At 44.1% G+C, this 22,990-nt stretch overlaps 1 protein-coding gene across 1 annotated transcript in view; it reads right to left on the minus strand.

The window, feature by feature from the left end:
- LOC141273767 (protein ELYS-like) overlaps positions 1-22,990 on the minus strand; it is a 105,631-nt gene that overhangs the window by 19,933 nt on the left and 62,708 nt on the right. The window contains exons 23-28 of the mRNA XM_073686105.1: positions 22,366-22,495; positions 19,885-20,032; positions 6,965-7,066; positions 6,575-6,776; positions 6,182-6,382; positions 5,590-5,971 (exon numbers count right to left, since the gene is read on the minus strand). Coding sequence (XP_073542206.1) covers positions 5,590-5,971; positions 6,182-6,382; positions 6,575-6,776; positions 6,965-7,066; positions 19,885-20,032; positions 22,366-22,495 — 1,165 coding nt within the window. The remainder of the gene's footprint in view (positions 1-5,589; positions 5,972-6,181; positions 6,383-6,574; positions 6,777-6,964; positions 7,067-19,884; positions 20,033-22,365; positions 22,496-22,990) is intronic.

The raw sequence follows: 22,990 nt of genomic DNA on the forward strand, positions 1-22,990 counted from the left end.
AATTATCACCTGAGCAATACTAATGAAATCCTGAAAACGTGACCTGTTGGTGGGCCTTGAGCACTTCAGTTTGGGGAAGACTGTTGTAGAACATAAACCCTGAATCGAGTTTGCACTGCATAGATAGTTGTAGATAAAATAGGCCATACGCTTCAGGTTCTAGATGGCTGGAAAAGCCCATTAAGATTAAACTCCATTTTGATGCCTTTTTATGACAGCTGAAGATTGAATGCAGATATCTTAAGAAAAATGCAAGTAAGTTTTGGATTTTTTGAGGGGATGTTGTTGGGTGCTGGCTGTAGTTGAAAAGTGTTTCGATGGCAGATCTGCATCGCATAAATTTATGCTGACACTAGGCCACAGATAACAGCAGAGAATGCATCATATTTTATAAATACAAATTGCTGATCAATCTTCTAAAACGACCATCTTTACAGTGCAACCATGACAGACGAGCCATTCAGGATATCCCAAATGGTTTGCTTTAGTGTTCTTTGAGGGTCAGCTCGCATATGATCACATGCATTCAAGAAATGGCAAGTGTAAGGGGAAATGACATGGTCTTATCATGCACAGCCACACTTTGCACATTGTATTGACAGGCTGATTTTACAGAGGACCCAGCATATCTGCTTAGTATCGGCAACAAAATGGACATGCTGTGCATTTCATTACTCAAAGACTGTCCTCAAATCAACACCATTCCTCTGCAAAGTGTGAATAGGGCTTTAACCCCTTTACAACCCAAGGTGGTTTGCACATTAATCACCAGGCCAATTTTTACAATTCTGACCACTGTCACTTTATGAGGTAATTACTCTGGAACGCTTCAACGGATCCCACTGATTCTGAGATTGTTTTTTCGTGACATATTGTACTTCATGATAGTGGTAAAAATTCTTCGATATCACTTGCGTTTATTTGTGAAAAAAATGGAAATTTGGCAAAAATTTTGAAAATTTAGCAGTTTTCAAAATTTGAATTTTTATGCCCTTAAATCAGAGCGATATGTCACACAAAATAGTTAATAAATAACATTTCCCACATGTCTACTTTACATCAGCACAATTTTGGAACCAAAATTTTTTTTATTGGGGAGCTATAAGGGTTAAAAGTTGACCAGCGATTTCTCATTTTTCCAACAAAATTGACAAAATCATTTTTTTAGGGACCACATCATATTTAAAGTCACTTTGAGGGGTCTTTATGACAGAAAATATCAAAAAGTGACACCATTCTAAAAACTGCACCCCTCAAGGTGCTCAAAACCACATTCAAGAACTTTATTAACCCTTCAGGTGCTTCACAGGAATTATTGGAATGTGGTTGAAAAAAAAAAATTGGTTAGACCCAATTTTTTTTTTATTTTCGCAGGGGTAACAGGAAAAAATGGACCCCAAAATTTGTTGTGCAGTTTCTCCTGAGTAAGCAGATACCCCATATGTGGGGGAAAACCACTGTTTGGGCGCACGGCAGGGTTCGGAAGGGAAGGAGCGCCATTTGACTTTTTGAATGTAAAATTTGCTTGAATAATTAGTGGATGCCATGTTGCATTTGGAGAGCCCCTGATGTGCCTAAACAGTGGAAACCCCCCACAAGTGACACCATTTTGGAAACTAGACCCCTCAGGGAACTTATCTAGATGTGCGGTGAGCACCTTGAACCCCCAGGTGCTTCACAGAAGTTTATAACATTGAGTCGTAAAAATAAAATTTTCACATTTTTCCCACAAAAATGTTTTTCAGCCCCAATTTTTGCATTTTCATAAGGGTAACAGAAGAAATTGCACTATGCAGTTTGTTGTGCAATTTCTCCTGAGTTAGCAGATACCCCATATGTGGGGGAAAACCACCGTTTGGGCGCGCGGCAGGGTTCGGAAGGGAAGGAGCGCCATTTGACTTTTTGATTGTAAAATTAGCTTGAATAATTAGCGGATGTGCCCCTGATGTGCCTAAATAGTGGAAACCCCCCACAAGTGACACCATTTTGGAAACTAGACCCCTCAGGGAACTTATCTAGATGTGTGGTGAGCACCTTGAATCCCCAAGTCCTTTACAGAAGTTTATAACATGGAGCCATGAAAATAAAAAAATCAAACTTTTTCCACAAAAAGGATGTTTTAGCCCCAATTTTTTTATTTTCACAAGGGTAGGAGGAGAAAATGGACCCCAAAAACTTTTGTGCAATTTCTCCTGAGTACACCAATACCCCATATGTGGGGAAAATACAGTGTTTGGGCGCACGGCAGAGTTCAGAAGGGAAGGAGCACTGTGTGACTTTTTGAACGCAAAATCGGCTGGAATCGAGAGCGGACCCCATGTCGCGTTTGGAGAGCCCCTGATGTGCCTAAATAGTGGAAACCCCCACAAGTGACACCATTTGGGAAACTACACTCCTCAAGGATTTTATCAAGGGGTATAGTGAACATTTTGAACCCAGAGGTACGAGACAGAATTTGATGACATTAGGTCATCATATTGAATAAGTTGTCATTAGTCTTGAGCGCAAGGGCTCGCTGCTTGAGTTTGCATCGGGTACTCGGGTATGCACCATGTATCACGGGTGCTCAAGTGAAATGCTCGAGTCCCTGCCCGCATGTTTCACGGTTATTAGACACCCCCAAAAAAACATGCTGGGATCGCTCGTGCATGGCAGGCAATCCCCACAAGGTTTTTTTGGCAACGAAGTATGTGGGGCGGAGACTCGAGCACCCGCGATACTCAATGCATACCCGAGCACCCAACGCAAACTCAAGTAGCGACCACTTGCGTTCAACACTAGTTGCCATATCGTCATTTTTTTTTTCTTTTGAAAAAAAAAAAAAAAACAACCCTAACATTAGCACAACCCTAACCTCAACCCCAACCCCAGCGTTTATTTTTCACGCCGTTCCTAGTGCGGTATAAGTGATTAGACAACTTTATTTTTCGGGTCGGTGCGACTACAGAGATACCAGAATCATATCGGGTTTTTATGATTGACAGCTGTCACACACTAAAAGACACATTTTGTAAAATCTAGTTTTTGCATCGCCATATTTTGAGAGCTATAATTTTTCCATATTTTGGTCGGCAGTCATGTGACTGCTTGCTTTTTGCGGGATGAGTTGACGTTTTTTATTGGTACCATTTTCAGGCACGTGCCATTTTTTGATCGCTTTCTATTCCAGCTTTTGGGAGGCAGAATAAACAAAAACCAACAATTCAGGAATTGTTTTTTTTTTTAATTTTTTTTTTATTCTACTCCGGGTGTGGTAAAATTGATAAGGCAGCTTTATTCTTCAGCTCCATACTTACTCCATACTCCATATTTATTCAGCTCCATACATCTAGTGACGCAGCCGTCCAGTGAGCGCAGCCTTGCTTCATACACTTGTATGGAGCGAAGCTGCGCCTCATGTAGTGACGCAGCTGTCCAGTGGGCGCAGCCTTGCTTCATACACTTGTATGGAGCGAAGCTGCGCCTCGTGTAGTGATGCAGCCGTCCAGTGGGCGCAGCCTTGCTTCATACACTTGTATGGAGCGAGGCCGCGCCTCGTGTAGTGACGCAGCCGTCCAGTGGGCGCAGCCTTGCTTCATACACTTGTATGGAGCGAGGCCGCGCCTCATCTCGTGACGCAGCAGTCCAGTGGGCGCAGCCTTGCTTCATACACTTGTATGCAGCGAGGCCGCGCCTCATCTAGTGACGCAGCTGTCCAGTGGACGCAGCCTTGCTTCATACACTTGTATGGAGCGAAGCTGCGCCTCGTGTAGTGACGCAGCCGTCCAGTGGGCGCAGCCTTGCTTCATACACTTATATGGAGTGAGGCTGTGCCTCGTCTAGTGACGCAGCCGTTCAGTGGGCGCAGCCTTGCTTCATACACTTATATGGAGTGAGGCTGTGCCTCGTCTAGTGACGCAGCTGTCCAGTGGGCGCAGCCTTGCTTCATACACTTGTATGCAGCGAGGCCGCGCCTCATCTCGTGACGCAGCTGTCCAGTGGGCGCAGCCTTGCTTCATACACTTGTATGGAGCGAAGCCGCGCCTCGTCTAGTGACGCAGTCTTCCAGTGGGTGCAGCCTTGCTTCATACACTTGTATGGAGCGAAGCCGCGCCTCGTCTAGTGACGCAGCTGTCCAGTGGGCGCAGCCTTGCTTCATACACTTGTATGGAGCGAAGCCGCTCCTCGTCTAGTGACGCAGCTGTCCAGTGGGCGCAGCCTTGCTTCATACACTTGTATGGAGCGAGGCTGTGCCTCGTCTAGTGACGCAGCTGTCCAGTGGGCGCAGCCTTGCTTCATACACTTGTATGCAGCGAGGAAGCGCCTCATCTAGTGACGCAGCTGTCCAGTGGACGCAGCCTTGCTTCATACACTTGTATGGAGCGAAGCTGCGCCTCGTGTAGTGACGCAGCCGTCCAGTGGGCGCAGCCTTGCTTCATACACTTATATGGAGTGAGGCTGTGCCTCGTCTAGTGACGCAGCCGTTCAGTGGGCGCAGCCTTGCTTCATACACTTATATGGAGTGAGGCTGTGCCTCGTCTAGTGACGCAGCTGTCCAGTGGGCGCAGCCTTGTTTCATACACTTATATGGAGTGAGGCTGTGCCTCGTCTAGTGACGCAGCTGTCCAGTGGGCACAGCCTTGCTTCATACACTTGTATGGAGCGAAGCCGCGCCTCGTCTAGTGACGCAGTCTTCCAGTGGGTGCAGCCTTGCTTCATACACTTGTATGGAGCGAAGCCGCGCCTCGTCTAGTGACGCAGCTGTCCAGTGGGCGCAGCCTTGCTTCATACACTTGTATGGAGCGAAGCCGCTCCTCGTCTAGTGACGCAGCTGTCCAGTGGGTGCAGCCTTGCTTCATACACTTGTATGGAGCGAAGCCGCGCCTCGTCTAGTGACGCAGCTGTCCAGTGGGTGCAGCCTTGCTTCATACACTTGTATGGAGCGAAGCCGCGCCTCGTCTAGTGACGCAGCTGTCCAGTGGGCGCAGCCTTGCTTCATACACTTGTATGCAGCGAGGCCGCGCCTCATCTAGTGATGCAGCCGCTCTGACCGTGAGTAAGCATAACACCCATTGTAGTCGATGAGCATGCTGACATCAATTTTTTTGTGGACCGATTGCCTGCAAAAAAAAATTGAAGACAAATATACGAATAGAAACATGTCTGCTTCTGATCTAATTTGTACATCAAATTCGTCCCCTAAATGGATCCATACAAAATAAAAGCGAACCCTCGGATCCATGTGCTCTAAATGGATGAGAATTGAAACAAACTGATGTAGTCTGGCTTTTTTTGTGCACAAAAAAAAAGAGGGGGACTCTAAATTATTCTTAGTCTTATTTAATGCTCATGCAGAGGTTCTTGAAACTTGGTCTGAGCGCAGACCATAATGCACAAGTTATCTGCGGGTCTCACACCTTGATATGAACAACCTCATAGGCATAAATGTGGCAGAGGAGATATAATTACATTGCTAATTATGGTAAAGATTTCCTCCAAAGCCACATGTCAATCTCTGCCGCCTCTATACAATGGTGTGTGAGTATTTTATGCGCTGCTCTACCTGCAATCAAACATGAGCACACACAGGACATCATGGATGTGACATACCTTTCTCTGGTGTCTCCAGGGCTTCCACAATTGGGTGGTGGACATCTCCAGTTACTAGCACACGGTCCAGCTCAGCATGTGGCTGCTGTTCACTACCTGAAGAATTCACAGTTGTTGAAACCACCTTGTCCTCAGGTGTTGGAGCATCATGATACTCTAGTGTTGTCTGGTTAGACCTTGCAGACACATGGCTTGCGTCTTTGCTAGCCTCCATTTTGCTTGGGCTTCCATCTTGAATTCCAGATGAAGATTCATCCATTTCATCATTGTCTGTATTGGCATCATTTTCGGTAAGCATAGCCACTCTTTCTGCCCACATAGTGTCTCGACCAGACTTCAGAACAGGAGAAATTCTGGGCTCTTCTTGCTCAGTTGACAAAATCTGTTAGTAAAATATTGCTTAGTATTAAAAAAAAATGATGCGACAAAAAAAGAACTAGAGGAAAACTATTTAAGGTGTTAACGAACACAATTTTTTTTTTTAACATGACATAAAAAGGTGCTCAATTCATAAATGTTAAAAACAGTGTAATATACTTACGTTAAGCATGCCCACATCAAATCAGACCACTATGCATAATGCGAGACTTACCCCTTTACTAAATTTCTTGCTAATTTGCTCCATAAAAGAGATTTTTAGTTGTCTGGACCGTAAAGGAGGTGCAATTGATCTTCCAGGGGAAACTGAAGGAGAGGCCAAAGGAGTTGTGTGTGTACTGGACCTCAGAACAGATTGGCGAGTGCGTGCAATATAGTCAGAAGCCCTTGTGCTTGCCATCAAGGCTTTTGCCTTCTAGAGAGAAACGCACAAAAAAAACGTTACTACAATAAAATTTGATGAGCAGCATCAACAAATGAACAGACCGTAGAACAAATGTTAGGACTCAAAGCCCGAGTAATTAATGGAGTAGAGCATAAAGCTATTATGCGATGCATCTCAATCCTTTGCTAAACAAAGTAAAAATGTATGATGCTGAACCCTTACCTTTACCACCAGAGGTGTCTGCAGCAAGCTAAACTCCGATGCTTTGGAAAGGTTTTTTATCGGTGTAGATTTGAGAAGACTTGATTGGACAGGGCTCGAAGTCAGCAGGAAAGATCTGCAAGGTGTTTTGTAACGGACATTTGCAAAATCTGTGCCAAAGGAGTGTTCTGCCAGGACAGGGTGGACGGGAGAGTCCAACAGCCTGTAACATACAAACAACTAGGTTTATAAAAGGCATCACAATTACACATGATAAAAAAAATGCTATAACAATTAACAAGGTTGGTCCACACAGGACATAACTGATTACGGACGGGGAGCCCTTCTGTGTGTACAAACCAATCCAAAAGCACAGTAGGCAGCAGCATGGAAAAAAAATGTACCACTAACCTGGAGTCTCTTCTAGTTTTCAATATTGGTTTACCAACAAAAGCATCATGTATTTCCATTTTGGCATCTTGAGAAACTGGACTTGGGCTTTCATCTGTCAAACTGAAGAGCAGAAAAATCACATTCAGCTATTTCCATCTCTAATAGGGTTATGGAATGGAAAAGTAATTAAAGAGTTTTTTCATGAATGGACAACCCACTATTAAATGGTCCCAGAATGGTGCTGCACAAAAGGAAAAAATCTTTTTTTTCTATTTCTATTTTATTATTATTTCCTTATTTTATTTCCGCTTTACTTTATTTTTCTACTCCCTTTCTTTTACCTTCTGGTATTTTCTCGGCTTTATTTTACCTTGGCATTCTATCTTTTCATTGCTTCCCCTACACAACTCATTCCACATATCCATATCCACATACACATGCCAGGAAAATATTCTCCATTCTCTCCTGTGGGAGGATCTCACTGCAGGGGGCATCTTCTTAAGTGACCACTTGAGACATAGTGATATGTCACCTCTGGTCACATGATCTCCACCTAATGCTCCATTAAGGCGACACGTGTTGTGCTGGAGCGCAACGTCACATGTCATTAGAGGTCACACGCCTTAAACATGGCGCGGCCCACATTATCAGCTTTCTAGATAAAGCAGCAGATAACACTTTGCGCTCTACGCACTGAAAGTTATGCCATTCCTCAGCGCTGTTGCCACAGACCTTGTGCTATGTCTTTTCTCTCAGTCCTGCAATCTAGTAAATAATAATAATCTTTACTTATATAGCGCCAACCTATTCTGCAGCGCTTTACAATTCAGAGGTTCACACACAACAGTCATAAGTAACATAGCTAAAGATAATACAATAATTAAAGCAAAAATAATAATGACCCTGCTCGTAAGAGCTTACAATCTACAATGAGGTGGGGGGTGACACAAAGTGCAGGGGCCTATTCACAATAATCGTCCAGCCATCTTGAGGGGATGAGCGATAGATAAAGGCTGCATGAGCTCGTCACCAGCCAGAATCTGTAGAGCTTTTGGGTTCGGTGGAGACTTATGTTTGGAGAAATAATGAATGGGCTATAAAAATATAAAAACACTTCGATTAGGGAACGCGATAGGCCACCCTAAACAGGTGTGTTTTTAGGAAGCACCTAAAACCGTGTAAGTTGTGGCTCGTCCTAATTTCTTGGGGTAGAGCATTCCAAAGAATAGGTGCAGCTTGGGAGAAGTCTTGGAGCCGGGAGTGGGACGTATGGATTAGTGCGGATGTTAGTCGATGGTCGCTTGCGGAGCGTAGAGAACGAGTAGGCTGATAAACAGAAATGAGGGAGGAGATGTAGGGGGGTGCTGCACTGTGTAGAGCTTTGCGGGTGAGAATAAGCAATTTAAATTGGATCCTATAATGTATAGGCAGCCAGTGCAATGACTGGCATAGAGCGGAAGAATCTGAGTAACGATTAGCCAGATAGATGACCCTGGCTGCAGCATTAAGGATGGACTGGAGAGGGGAAAGTTGAGTGAGGGGGGGGGCCAATTAATAGAGAATTACAGTAGTCAAGGCGGGAGTGGATCAGGGCAAAAGTGAGGGTTTTTGTGGTTTCCAAGGAGAGAAAGGGGCGGATTCTAAAGATGTTCTTCAGGTGCAAGCGACAAGACCGGGCAAGAAATTGTATATGGAAGGTGAAGGAAAGATTGGTGTCAAACACAACGCCCAGACAGCGCGTCTGCTGGCTCAGCGTCATTGTGGTGCCACACACGGAGAGGGATATGTCAGATTTAGGGAGGTGAGTAAAAAGTGGGAGCAGAAGTTGTTCAGTTTTAGAAAGGTTGAGTTTCAGATAAAGAGCGAACATGATGTTGGAAACTGTGGACAGACAGGATGAGGTGTATAGTTGTGTGTCATCAGGATAAAGATGTTACTGAAAGCCAAATTTGCTGAAGGTCTTTACAATTGGGGCAGTGTAGAGAGAGAAGAGAAGTGGGCCAAGGACTGAACCCTGAGGAACCCAAAAAGCAAGAGGAAGGGGGGGAAGAAGTGGAGCCAGCGAATGATACACAAAGAGCGGTCAGATAGATAAGAGGAGAACCAGGAGAAAGCAGTGTTTTTTTAAGCCAATTCAGTGGAGCATAGAGAGGAGGTGGTGGTCAACGGTGTCGAAAGCTGCAGAAAAGTCAAGAAGAATGAGCAGAGAGTAGTCACCGTTACGTTTTGCTGTCAGAAGGTTCATTGGTTACTTTGAGGAGTGCAGTTTCTGTAGAATGTAGAGGGCAGAAGCCGGTCTGTGATGGGTCTAGAAGAGAGTGAATGGAGAGGTAAAGGGTAAGGCGGGAGTAGACCAGGCGCTCCAAGAGTTTAGAGATAAAGGGGAGATTGGAGACTGGTCTGTAGTAGTTTGTGCAGGAAGGGTCAAGAGAGGGCTCTTTTAATAATGGAGTAATGATGACATGTTTGAAGGAGAAGGGGAAGTTACCAGATGAGAGGGAGAGGTTGAAGATTTTAGTTAGGCGAGTAGTGATGACTGAAGAGAGAGACTGGAGTAGGCGAGAGAGAATAGGGTGCATGGACTGGCATGAGAAGAAGAGAGGAGCCTGGAGACTACTTCTTCTGTGACTGGGTCAAATGTGGAGAGTGATCCAGAGGAGATGTGGGGAGGGATGGGAGTCACGGAACATGGTGGCTGGGAGCTGATTTCCTGATAAATGTTCTCTGCGAAGTAGGAGGCCAGGTCGTCAGCACAAATGTCTGTGATAGGGGCCAGCACTTTAGGACTGAGGAGGGAGTGATAGGTGTCGAAGATGTTTTTTGGGTTGTTGGATAGTGAAGAGATCAGGGTGGTGAAGTATGTCTGTTTGGCAACATGAAGAGTTATAGGTTTTTAACAAATTCATAGTGGATAAAGTTTTCTAGTGTGCGAGTTTTCCTCCATAGGCGTTCAGCATTCCTAGAGCATCGCTGGAGAAATCGGGTTTGCGGTGTCAGCCAGGGCTGTTTTACTTTGTGTTTAGAGGTTCTGAGGGTGAGGGGCGCTTGTTGGTCCAGGGTGCTTCTGAGAGTGTCATTGTAGTGATTTACAGCCAGATAAGGACAGGAAAAAGAGGAGATTGGGGACAGTGATGAGTGAAGGGAGTCTATGAGGGTTAATGGCTTGTAAATTTCTGAATGTGTGATAGGTAGGAGTGTGCTGGGGTGGGCAAGGATTTGTGAGTGTGAAGGAGAGACTGTTATGATCAGAGAGGGGAAGAGGGGAGTTATCTAGGTAGGGGATTGAACAAAGCCGTACAAAGACCAGATCAAGGGAGTTTCCGTTGTTTTGTTTCTCAGAGGATGATATTCAGATGGGATTCCAACTTATTCTTTGATTCATGTGTTTCTGGGAATTCTGGTTGTTCTATATATGCTCTGTTTCTGGATGATGTGACTGGCATAGCTCATAGCAAGCTACAAAAACATTAATCTACAGTGGGTACGGAAAGTATTCAGACCCCTTTACATTTTTCACTCTGTTTCATTGCAGCCATTTGGTAAATTCTAAAAAGTAAATTTTTTTTTTCTCTCATTAACCCCTTAAGCCCCGCGGGTGGTTTGCACGTTAATGACCGGGCCAATTTTTACAATTCTGACCACTGTCACTTTATGAGGTAATTACTCTGGAACGCTTCAACGGATCCCCCTGATTCGGAGAGTGTTTTTTTGTGACATATTGTACTTCATGATTGTGGAAAAATTTCTTCGACATCACTTGCGTTTATTTGTGAAAAAAACAGAAATTTGGCAAAAATTTTGAAAATTTTGCAATTTTCAAAATTTGAATTTTTAAGCCCTGAAATCAGAGCGATATGTCACACAAAAGAGTTAATAAATAACATTTCCCACATGTCTACTTTACATCAGCACAATTTTGGAACCAAAATTTTTTTTTGTTAGGGAGCTATAAGGGTTAAAAGTTGACCAGCGATTTCTCATTTTTCCAACAAAATTTACAAAACCATTTTTTTAGGGACCACATCACATTTGAAGTCACTTGGAGAGGTCTTTATGACAGAAAATACCCAAAAGTGACACCATTCTAAAAACTGCACCCCTCAAGGTGCTCAAAACCACATTCAAGAACTTTATTAACCCTTCAGGTGCTTCACAGGAATTTTTTGAATGTGGAAGAAAAAAATGAACATTTAACTTTTTTCACAAAAATGTTACTTTAGACCCAATTTTTTTTATTTTCACAGGGGTAACAAGAAAAAATGGACCCCAAAATTTGTTGTGCAATTTTCCCTGGGCACGCAGATACCCAATATTTGGGGAAAAAACACTGTTTGGGCGCACGGCAGGGCTCGGAAGGGAAGGAGCGCCATTTGACTTTTTGATTGTAAAATTTGCTTGAATAATTAGCGGACGCCATGTTGCGTTTGGAGAGCCCCTGTGTGCCCAAACTCTGGAGCTCCCCCACAAGTGACCCCATTTTGGAAACTAGACCCCCCAAGGCACCTATCTAGATTCATAGTGAGCACTTGGAACCCCAGGTGCTTCACAAATTGATTCATAAAAATGAAAAAGTGTTTTTTTTTTCACTTTTTCATTTTTACGAATCAATTTGTGAAGCACCTAGGGGTTCCAAGTGCTCACTATGCATCTAGATAGGTGCCTTGGGGGGGTCTAGTTTCCAAAATGGGGTCACTTGTGGGGGAGCTCCAATGTTTGGGCACACAGTGGCTCTCCAAACGCAACATGGCGTCCGCTAACAATTTGAGCCGATTTTCCATTCAATTTGTTACCGGACACCATGTCGCGTTTGGAGAGCCCGTGATGTGCCTAAACAGTGGAGCTCCCCCACAAGTGTCCCCATTTTGGAAACTATACCCCTCAAGGATTTTATTAAGGTGTATAGTGAACATTTTGAACCCAGAGGTACGGCACAGAATTTGTTTACATTAGGTCATCATATCGAATAAGTTGTCATTATTCTTGAGCGCAAGTGCTCGCTACTTGAGTTTGCATCGGGTACTCAGGTATGCACCATGTACAGCGTGTGCTCGAGTGACATGCTCGAGTCCCTGCTCCGCATGTTTCACGGTTATTAGACACCCAAAAAAAACATGCGGGGATCGCTCGTGCATGGCAGGCAATCCCCGTAAAGTTTTTTGGCAGCGAAGCATATGGGGCAGAGACTCGAGCATGTCACTCAAATACCCACGATACTCAATGCATACCAGAGCACCCGATGCAAACTCAAGTAGCGAGCACTTGCTCTCAACACTAGTCGCCATATCGTCATCTTTTTTTCTTACTTTTGAAAAAAATCCCAGCCCCAGCACAACCCTAGCCCCAGCACAACCCTAGCCCCAGCACAACCCTAGCCCCAAACCCAGCCCTAACCCTAGCCCAATCCTAACCCAAGAGTTTATTTTTGACGCCGTTCCTTGTGCGGTATAAGTGATTAGACGACTTTATTCTTCGGGTCGGTGTGATTACAGCAATGCCAGAATCATATGGGGTTTTTATGACTGACAGCTGTCACACACTAAAAGACGCATTTTTTGTAAAATCTAGTTTTTCCATCGCCATATTTTGAGAGCTATAATTTTTCCAGATTTTGGCAGACAGTCATGTGACGGCTCGTTTTTTTGCGGGATGACTTGACGTTGTTATTGGTGCCATTTTCAGGCACGTGACATTTTTTGATCGCTTTCTATTCCGATTTTTGGGAGGCAGAATAAACAAAAACCAACAATTCAGGAATTGTTTTTTTTTTTTTTTTTTTTTTTATTCTGTTCCGCGTGTGGTAAAATTGATGAGGTAGCTTTATTCTTCGGGTCAGTACGTTTACAGCGGTACCACATTTGTATCATTTTTCTATGTTTTGGCGCTTATACACAATAAAAGCTATTTTCTAGAAAAAAATATTTTTTAGCATAGCTTTATTCTGAGAGCTATAACTTTTTTATTTTTCGGCTTATGGAGCTGTATGGCGGCTTGTTTTTTGCGGGACGAGATGACGTTTTCAGCGGTATCATTTTTATTTATATGCGTCTTTTTGATCGCGTGTTATTCCACTTTTTGTTTGGCGGTATGGTGATAAAGCATTGTTTTTTGCTTCGTTTTTTTTTTTTACCGTGTTCACTGAAGGGGTTAACTAGTGGGACAGTTTTATAGGTCAGGTTGTTCCGGACGTGGCGATACCAAATATGTGTACTTTTATTGTTTTTTGTTTTTTTTTTATAATAATATTTATTGATGGGTACATTATATTTTTATTTTTGGTGTATTATTTTTTTTATAATATTTTTGCACATTTTTTTTTTTTTTTTTTCCACTTTCACACAGTTTATACACTTTATTACTTTGTCCCACTCTGGGACTTTCACTTTTTTTTTTCTGATCGCCTGCATGGCACAGGAATGAAGCACCATCCCTATGCCATGAAGGCTGTCAGAAGTGCACAGTGTGAAGATTGCTTGGAGATGCACTGCGCATGCCCAAGCAATCTTCCTGCTCTCTGGTAACCCGGATGTTGTCATGACGACATTGGGTCGTCATGGCAACACCCGGGAAGCCTTTGCAGACTGCGCTGGAAGCCGGAAGAGGAGGTGAGTATCGCCGATCACCTCCCCTTGCCCCCGCAATGCCGCGATCGACTTCGATCGCAGCATCGCGGGGGTTAATGTGCTGGGAGCGGTGCAGGACCGCTCCCTGCACATAGTACCGGGTGTCAGCTGTGACAATCAGCTGACACCCGGCGGCGATCGCGCCCGCACAACCTGTGTGCGCGCGCGATCGCCATGACGTACTAATACGGGTCTGGCTCTTAAGTCCCAGGGCACAGACGCGTATTAGTACGTCAGATGTTATTAAGGGGTTAAAAGTACTCTCTGCATCCCATCTTGACGGAAAAAAAAATCAGAAATTAATAAATTTGCAAAAATTTCTACAAGAAAAACTGAAATATCTCATGGTCATAAGTATTCAGACCCTTTGCTCAGTATTCAGTAGAAGCACCCTTTTGAGCTAGTACAGCCATAAGTCTTCTTGGGAATGATGCAACAAGTTTTCACACCTGGATTTGGGGATCCTCTGCCATTCTTCCTTGCAGATCCTCTCCAGTTCCGTCAGCTTGGATGGTGAACGTTGGTGGACAACCATTTTCAGGTCTCCCCAGAGATGCTCAATTGGGTTTAGGTCAGGGCTCTGGCTGGGCCAGTCAAGAATGGTCACAGAGTTGTTCTGAAGCCACTCCTTTGTTATTTTAGCTGTGTTCTTACGGTCATTGTCTTGTTGGAAGGTGAACCTTCGGCCAAGTCTGAGGTCCAGAGCACTATGGAAGAGGTTTTCATCCAGGATCTCTCTGTACTTGGCCGCATTCATGTTTCCTTTAATTGCAACCAGTCGTCCTGTCCCTGCAGCTGAAAAACACCCCCAAAGCATGATGCTGCCACCACCATGTTTCACTGTTGGGATTGTATTGGGCAGGTGATGAGCAATGTCTGGTTTTCTCCACACGTACCGCTTAGAATTATCACCAAAAAGTGCTATCTTCATCTCATCAGACCAGAGAATCCTATTTCTCATAGCCTGGGAGTCTTTCATGGGTTTTCGAGCAAACTCTATGCAGGCTTTCCTATGTCTTGCACTGAGGAGAGGCTTCCGTCGGGCCACTCTGCCATAAAGGTCCGACTGGTGGAGGGCTGCAGTGATAGTTGACTTTGTGGAACTTTCTCCCATCTTCCTACTGCATCTCTGGAGCTCAGCCACAGTGATCTTGGGGTTATTCTTTACCTCTCTCACCATGGCTCTTCTCCCATGATTGCTCAGTATGGCTGGACGGCCAGGTCTAGGAAGACTTCTGGTGGTCCCAAACTTCTTCCATTTAAGGATTATGGAAACCACTGTACTCTAAGGAACCTTGAGTAATGCAGAAATTCTTTTGCAACCTTGGCCAGATCTGTGACTTGCCACAATTCTGTTTTTGAGCTCCTTGGGTAGTTCCTTTGAGCTCATGATTCTCATTTGGTCTGACATGCACTGTGAGCTGTGAGGTCTTATATAGACAGGCGTGTGCCTTTCCAAATCAAGTCCTATCAGTTTAATTAAACACAGCTGGACTCCAATTAAGGAGTAGAACCATCTCAAGGAGGATCACAAGGAAATGGACAGCATGCGACTTAAATGAGCAAAGGGTCTGAATACTTATCACCATGTGATATTTCAATTTTTCTTTAATAAATTTGCAAAAAATTCTACATTTCTATTTTTTTCAGTCAAGATGTTGTGCAGAGTACTTTAATGAGAAAAAAAATTTACTTTTTAGAATTTACCAAATGGCTGCAATGAAACAAAGTGAAAAATTTAAAGGGGTCTGAATACTTTCCGTACCCACTGTACATGATACACTATAATTTATGGGATTTATACCCTACCATGCTATTAAAATACTCTGCCTCCCTATTTAATAGTCTACTGAGCTACCACTGGGCGATAGTATGTAATAGTAATGTACTTTTTAATTATTATTCTACCGCATCCCAAAGCCAATTGGGAATTATGTTCTTACATTCCTTTGTATCTCATGCATACCAGGTTTATACTTATACTTGTTATGCCTAAATTGTTAAATTTTTGATTATTTTGTTTTCTTTTGTATCTTTCAGTATTGATAAATGTCTAATTTTAGACTGAAGTGTCAATTTTATTTTTTTTTTACAGTGGATAGCTTTTCTAAATAAAAAGTATAGTTCATCAGCATTTACCCTGGAGTGCCAAGTTCTTTGTAACACTGTTCACTAAATGTACTTCGCTTTTCTTTTTCCCCCACACTTACTCTACCACCATGCTTGTATATACCCTTACAGTTTTTGTTCCACTAATCCTCACTCCTTTGCTATCCCCAAACCCCAGCATCCTCTATCCAAATAATAATCTCTCAATCCCTCTTACCTCCCACCTGACCTCATCTGCAGACCTGCTCCTCAACCTCAGATCTCGCCTACTAAAACATAAAACAAGCCGGCCTCTTTCCTTTCACCTGCTTTCTTGCACTCTGCTTGTCCTCACTGCTGGCGACATATCTCCCAATCCTGGACCCCCACACAGCTGCTACCTCCCTCTTATGCCCCCTCATATCGCTGCCTACCTAATATGAACTTCCGCAATCTCTCCTACATTAAACACGTCTCGACGTCCACCCCCCTGCTCCCCCTCTCTGGAGCACTCTGGAATGCCTGCTCTGTCTACAATAAGCTCCATGTGATTCATGACCTCTTTAACTCTCGCAATCTATCCTTCCTGGGCTGACACCCTCCGACACTGCCTCCCCTGCTGCGCTGTGCTACAGCAGCCTCCACTTCACCCATACTCCTCACCCTGGTAACAGGCATGGTGGAGGAGTGGGTCTTCTTTCTACCAACTGGACCTTCAACCCAATATCACCTCTACAGTCCCTAAACCTCCCTTCTTTTAAAGTCCACACTGTCCGCATCTACTCTCTTTCCAACCTCCAAGTGGCCGTCATATACCGACCTCCCGGCCCTGCCACTGCCTTTATTGAACAATTCTCCACCTGGCTTCTTCACTTTTTCTCTGCTGACATTCCCACCATCATCATGGGTAACTTCAACATCCCCACCGACACCCGCCAGTCAGCAGTCTCCAAACTCCTGTCGCTTACTTCATCTTTTGGACTTGGTCCTCCTGAGCCACCCACACAGACGGACACACACTAGACCTCATCTTCACTCGACTCTGCTCCCTATCTAACCTCACAACCTCCCCTCTCCCCTTATCTGGCCACCATCTACTCACGTTCTCATCCCTGTCCTCTTCACCTGTCAGCCATGTCCAGCAACCATAACACCCCCGCAGAAACCTCGCACATCTAGACACTCACACACTCTGACTCTATTCTACCACTAGCATCCATATCTTCACTCCACGACACAGTCAGCGCCACTGCTTTCTACAATGCCACTCTCACATCAGCTATTGTCGCGGTCGCCCTACTCGTGCATGGCAGAGTGCGACAAATCAAAAGAAAACCCTGACACAATAACCTCACTAAAAAGATTCGGCAAGTGTCCAGGGTTGCGGAGCGGTGTTGGAGGAAAACACATTCGAAAGAGGACTTCACTGCATTCAAACACGCAACACTCGCACTCAAATCAGCCCTCACCTCTGCTAAACAGGCCCACTTTACATCCCTTGTATCTTCCTTATTCTACAAACCCAAACAGTTATTCAACACTTAACTCCCCTCCTCCGTCCAGCACTGTCCCCTCCGACCTCCCTAATCGCTGCTGAGGACTTTGCCACACACTGCAAAAATAAGATTGACCAAACAAGGCAAGTCTTTATTGTTCGACCACCACAAACTCCTTTGCATACCAGACTAATGCCCTTATGCCATAACCACCCTCTCGATCATCAATGAAGGTGAACTTCCTCATCTCCTCTCCAAATCACACCTCACTACTTGTGCACTTTACCCCATCGCATTCCACCTCCTCCCCAACCTCACCACCACACTTATTCCATCCCTAACCCATCTCTTCAACCTATCACTAACATCTGCTACCTTCCCCTCTGCTTTTAAACATGCCACAATCACGTCTATCCTCAAATAAACATTGCTCGACCCAACTGCTAAGTCCAGCTATCGCTCCATATTGCTGCTCCCATTCGCCTCCAAACTCCTTGAACAGCAGTTCACGCTGAACTTTCCTCTCATCTAACTCTCTTCGACGACCTACAATCTGGCTTCTGTCCTCACCTTTCTACTGAAACGGCCCTGACCAAAATCACTAACTTACTTATAGCCAAAGCTAACAGACAATTATCAATACTCCTCCTTGATTTGTCATCTGCCTTCGACACAGTTGACCACTGCCATCTACTACAAATCCTCTCTTCCTTTGGCATCAAAGACCTTGCCCTCACCTCATACCTTTCCAACCACACATTTAGAATCTCCCACTCTACCTCCTCATCCGGCCCTCACTCTGTTGAAGTCCCTCAAGGCTCTGTCCTAGGACCCCTACTCTTCTCCATCTATACCCTTGGCTGGAGACCACTCAAATTCCCATGGCTTCCAGTAGCATCTGCATGCTGACGACACTCAGATCCACCTCTGCTGTCCAGAATCCCTGAGTATCTATTTGCCATATCCTCCTCCTCTCGCTTCAAGCTTAATGTGGATAAATCTGAACTCATTATCTTTCCTCCATCTCACATATCTTCCCCACCTGATCTATCTGTAGTAATAAACTACATCAAGCTTCCCCCCGTACCGGAAATCCGCTGCCTCAGAGTAACCCTTGAATCTGCCCTATCCTTCAAACAGCACATCCAAGCTCTCGCCACCTCCTGTCGCCTCCAGCTTAAAAATATTTCCAGAATCCGTCCTTTCCTAAACCCTCAATCTACTACATGCTTGTGCATACCCCATCATCGCCCGCCTCAACTACTGCAACATCCTCCTCTGTGGCCTACCTGCTAACACTCTTGTACCTCTCCAGTCCATCCTTAACTCTGCTGCCTGACTAGTTTATCTCTCTCCTCGCTACTCTTCTGCTTCCCCTCTTTGCAAGTCCCTTTACTGGCTCCCAATTCCCCAGCATATCCAGTTCAAACTTCTACTAACACTGACCTACAAAGGCATCCATAACCTTTCTCCTCCGTACATCTCCAAACTAATATCCCGATATCTTCCCTCACGTAAACTCCAGTCCTCCCAAGACCACCTTCTCTCCTCCACACTCATTAGTTTTTCACCCAATCGCCTAAAAGACTTGTCCCCAATATTCCCCATCCTCTGGAAATCTGGCCCCAACACGTTTGATTAGCCATCACATTCGGATCCTTCAGACAGAACCTGAAAACCCATCTTTTCAAGAAAGCTTACAGGCTGCCATGACCTTGCTGCCACCTCACCAACACCAGAGCTACTGCAACCCCTCAACCTACTGTCTCCTTCCCCATCATCCTGTAGAATGTAAGCCGCAAGGGCAGGGCCCTCTTCCTCCTGTATCAGTCTATCATTGTTAGCTTCTTTACTGTAAGTGATATGTATTTTGCATGTAACCCCTTCTCATGTACAGCACCATGGAATCAATGTTGCTATATAAATATTTAGGGTAGAATCCTACTTGAGCACACACGAAGCAGGACGGACACTCATCTTCATGTCTCCTGAGGTCACATGACTGCCGCAGTCAATCGGTGGCTGCAGACTGACAGCAGCCTTCACATTTCTATCCTGAGGCGAATAAACTTTTTGCAAAGATGTAATTATGAAGATTGTAGTCAATCAGTGGCTTACATGAGTCATGAGACATTATTGTTCATCAAGACACTGGCGGAGTACACAATCTATGAGCAATGCAGATCCAGGAAGTAGAGAATTTTTTAATTTATGGGGCCAGCAATAAAGGAGTCTTTTAATGGGCAACCACTTTAAAAAAAAAACAAAAAAAACCTTTTGTTTTAAACAAGTCAGTTAAAGGGGTTGTCCGGTATTGGAAAAAATATATATTTGCAATGCATGTATGCACTTAAAATATGTATTTAAAAAAAAAAGGCATACTCACTTTCCAGCACATTACATGTCCAGTCCAGGCTGACTGCTGCAGTCAGGGGACCAAGAGCACTTCATAAGAGAAACATACTTAAATGATATTTCTATATCAGACAACCCCTTTAATGTCTCACTATTCTATTAATTTATACCATTTGAGTTTTACATGACTAAGCAGAACAAGACAAGTCTCTTGACTACAGCTACAGAACTCTACAGAAATGGTCTCCTACCAAAAGCATTTTAATGTCACTGTGCCACAAAAGATACATTGGTTCAAACATAGAAGAGCTTAAGTACTGTGTAGGAATGGGAGTACCATAAATGGATTCTCAGATGAAAGCCCAGGCACATTTCTTACCTTTTATAAGGAGAGAAGTCTCTACTCTCACTAGCTGCAGACACTTCCTTTATTTTCAGCAGCACGTTACGGATAAAGTCAGCTTCGGTAATCACACTCCCTGAGGGAGCCGGTTTTGCAACAGTAGATAAAGGTTTGGGTCTTGTCACTAGAATAAACAAGAAACTGTTGCTTAGTGTTGAATATTTTGGATATGTATTTGTATTTTAACAATGGTAGAGTAGTCAAACCTACAGACATTACAGGCCGCTATCCGGTGACAACTCTGCTGCCCGCTAGAACTGTCTGCCGTCACCATGTAACTGAAGACTGCCGAATCATGACTGAGTGCAATCAGCACAAATTAACAATTCTCCTATATTCTAAACAAGAGTGGGTGGTCATGTGCCAACTTCATTGAGAGTAGTGGCCGAGAGAGTCAAACTGGCTGCAACTATGCAAATTGTATAAATACCCAATTGAAAGGGAAATTGTGGCAGTGTGCGCATTGTAAACTTATCACAATTCGGCAGTGTGCAGTCACAGACTGCAGAATTCTTTTTAGCCTGGAAAACTCCTTTAATACTATTTCATCTACACTGACAAATCATCTGAAGAATGATGAATAATGAAGCCTCTTTTCTGGCCTTCATAGGACACCATAGTCAGCAGCTATGACGTCACCAGCTCCTTCCGCCCGTGTGGTTACCAGGGATGCTACCGGACGGAGTGCCCTGGCTCTACATAGCACTTAGGAGATTACAGCTCCCTGCTTTACTGTATGGCCCAGGACCTGACAGCAGGTAATTGTGGGCTTCGGAGTACGTACAGGGGAGTAGACACCCCGCACTCTTTACTCACCAGGAATTCACGCCTCTAATCAAGGGACCAGCCCCACTAACTGTATGCTTTTACTAAGCACCGTGTATTCATTCTTACAGACTATGAGCTATTTAGCGGCATAGCAGGCACGTTTCCAATAGCAGCAGCATTTCTTACCATGCAAATGGACGTTAAACAGAGAAACATTATATTTATTAACGCTTTGCCTAAATATCATATATAGCTTGTCTCCTTAGGAATATTATTTTATTGTCCAAGTTAATTTCCATTGTGAAATTTGTTTAATATAAATTCTAGATATTACTTTCTGTTTTGCGTGCTCCTCTTTTCTATTCTCTGCTACCTCCAATCAGTGCGACAGTACCATCTATTTATGACTATTTACGGGCCGTCACACAGGACCCGTGCTTCTGGCTGCAGCCTAGTATTTCTTCCTTACCATCTCCTTTGGCGCTAGTATATGTTGATACTACATTTCTGTTTATTTTATGCATACATTTTTGTATTAATAGGCAGATGACAATCCATAATGTTCCTGTCTTGGCATTTACACATTGGTCTATGGGCAGAACTTTTGCACATAAGAATTGAACACTATTTATGAAGCTGGAGATCAAGGTCATACGCGCAGTCCCACTATATATCGCTTTCTTTTCACTGAATACGCATTGCTCTTACCTGTACATTATACATTTACATTTGGTACTTCCATTAGTCATCTCTGACACATGCATATTGTTTTTATTTGTACGTCACACGTCGGTGCCCCTAACAGACCCATGTGGTGTATTGATCGGTCATTTCTTACAGAGCTCAGATCAGACCTGGAGCGAGGGGTGGAACATTTGAGGCTTTATATTACTTATGTGCATCAGTGCAGAGCCAGATGTCAGTCAAAGTGCTGTGAGCGGTGACTGGCCGGGCACACCTGTCTGTATGGCTTAAAGTCAGCGACTCCCTGGAGTAATATAGTTCATTTTCTCTAAGAAGCTGCACTTTCAGGACAAAGTAGCTTTAAAGGGGTTATCCACTACTTTACATTGATGCCCTATCCGTAGGATAGAGCATCAATGTATGATTGGCTGGGGTCCCGCACGCGGCACCCCTGCCGATCGGCTGTTATCGGTGTCAGGTGTCGCCAGCCGGAAGTCTCTACCTGCAGTGCCCGCCGCTTGTAACTGAACATCGGCCTCCCGATGAATGGGAGGAGGATGTGCAGTTACAAGCGGCGGCCACTACAGACAGACAGCCAAGCACCGCAGGCAAGGACTTCCGGCCGGCGGCCGCTGCACCGATAACAGCTGGTCGGTGGGGATGCCGCGGGCGGGACCCTGGCCGATCATACATTCATGCCCTATCCTATGGATAGGGCATCAATGTTAAAGCAGTGGGCAACTCCTTTAAGTCCTGCCCAGCCTAACTTGCAGATTAACGCTATATTGCCAGGTTTGTACCATTATTAAACGTGACAGTATCCCTTTAAATGTTTTTTAAACAGCTGTAATAGAAAGTAAGCAAAGTAACCTCAAGTTCATCTGACTTGAAAACTATGAATTTCCAGCAAATGCCAAAGCAATTCCAATATCTGTCCCCTCAAAATTAATGAAGGTGAAGTTAATAAGATATTACATACAGCCGAAAGCTACAACTTTCAGTTACCTTTCTTCCAAACAATAGAAGGATAGGATCTGGCCAGAGTTTGCTGCACACTTGGGAGTATTTTGACATAGTGATCCACTATAGAGTTTCTGGCAGCTCCTCTTTCCAGCTGGCATCTGTCAAAATCATTCTGCACAGAAAAGAAAAAGTATAAAAATACATCCATAGCTGAACACATTTTTCAGATACTCTCCTCACGAAATGCAACGTAATCTTTACATAGCAAAATGACTATGGGGGATTGCTTTAGCCAACAATTATTACATAATTAATAACCTGCTGATTGCCAAAATTGTCTGTGAGGTCTGCATATGACTCTGCAATTTAGTTTTGGAACATCCTTGCAGAATCAGCAGCTGCATGGAGATGTGCAGCAGCAGGAATGGAGAACTGCCCGTAAAGAAGGCAGAAATTACACGATCGCTGTATACATTGCTGAAAAAAGCAATGTATACAGATCAAACAAAAAGTTTATAAATTAAATGAAAAAAAGGGGTGATACGAGCGTTGCAGAGTATGACAGGCAGGTAAAGTCATCAACAGAAATTATTAAAGGAATACAAGGCTACATGTTTCAACATTGGACTGATTTCTTACTCAAGTCAGGGATGTATGCCATTTAGGA

Source organism: Phyllobates terribilis, unplaced genomic scaffold, assembly GCF_046119375.1.
Source record: "Phyllobates terribilis strain yellow unplaced genomic scaffold, ASM4611937v1 Scaffold_5__5_contigs__length_657084704, whole genome shotgun sequence".
Classification (NCBI taxonomy): domain Eukaryota; kingdom Metazoa; phylum Chordata; class Amphibia; order Anura; family Dendrobatidae; genus Phyllobates; species Phyllobates terribilis.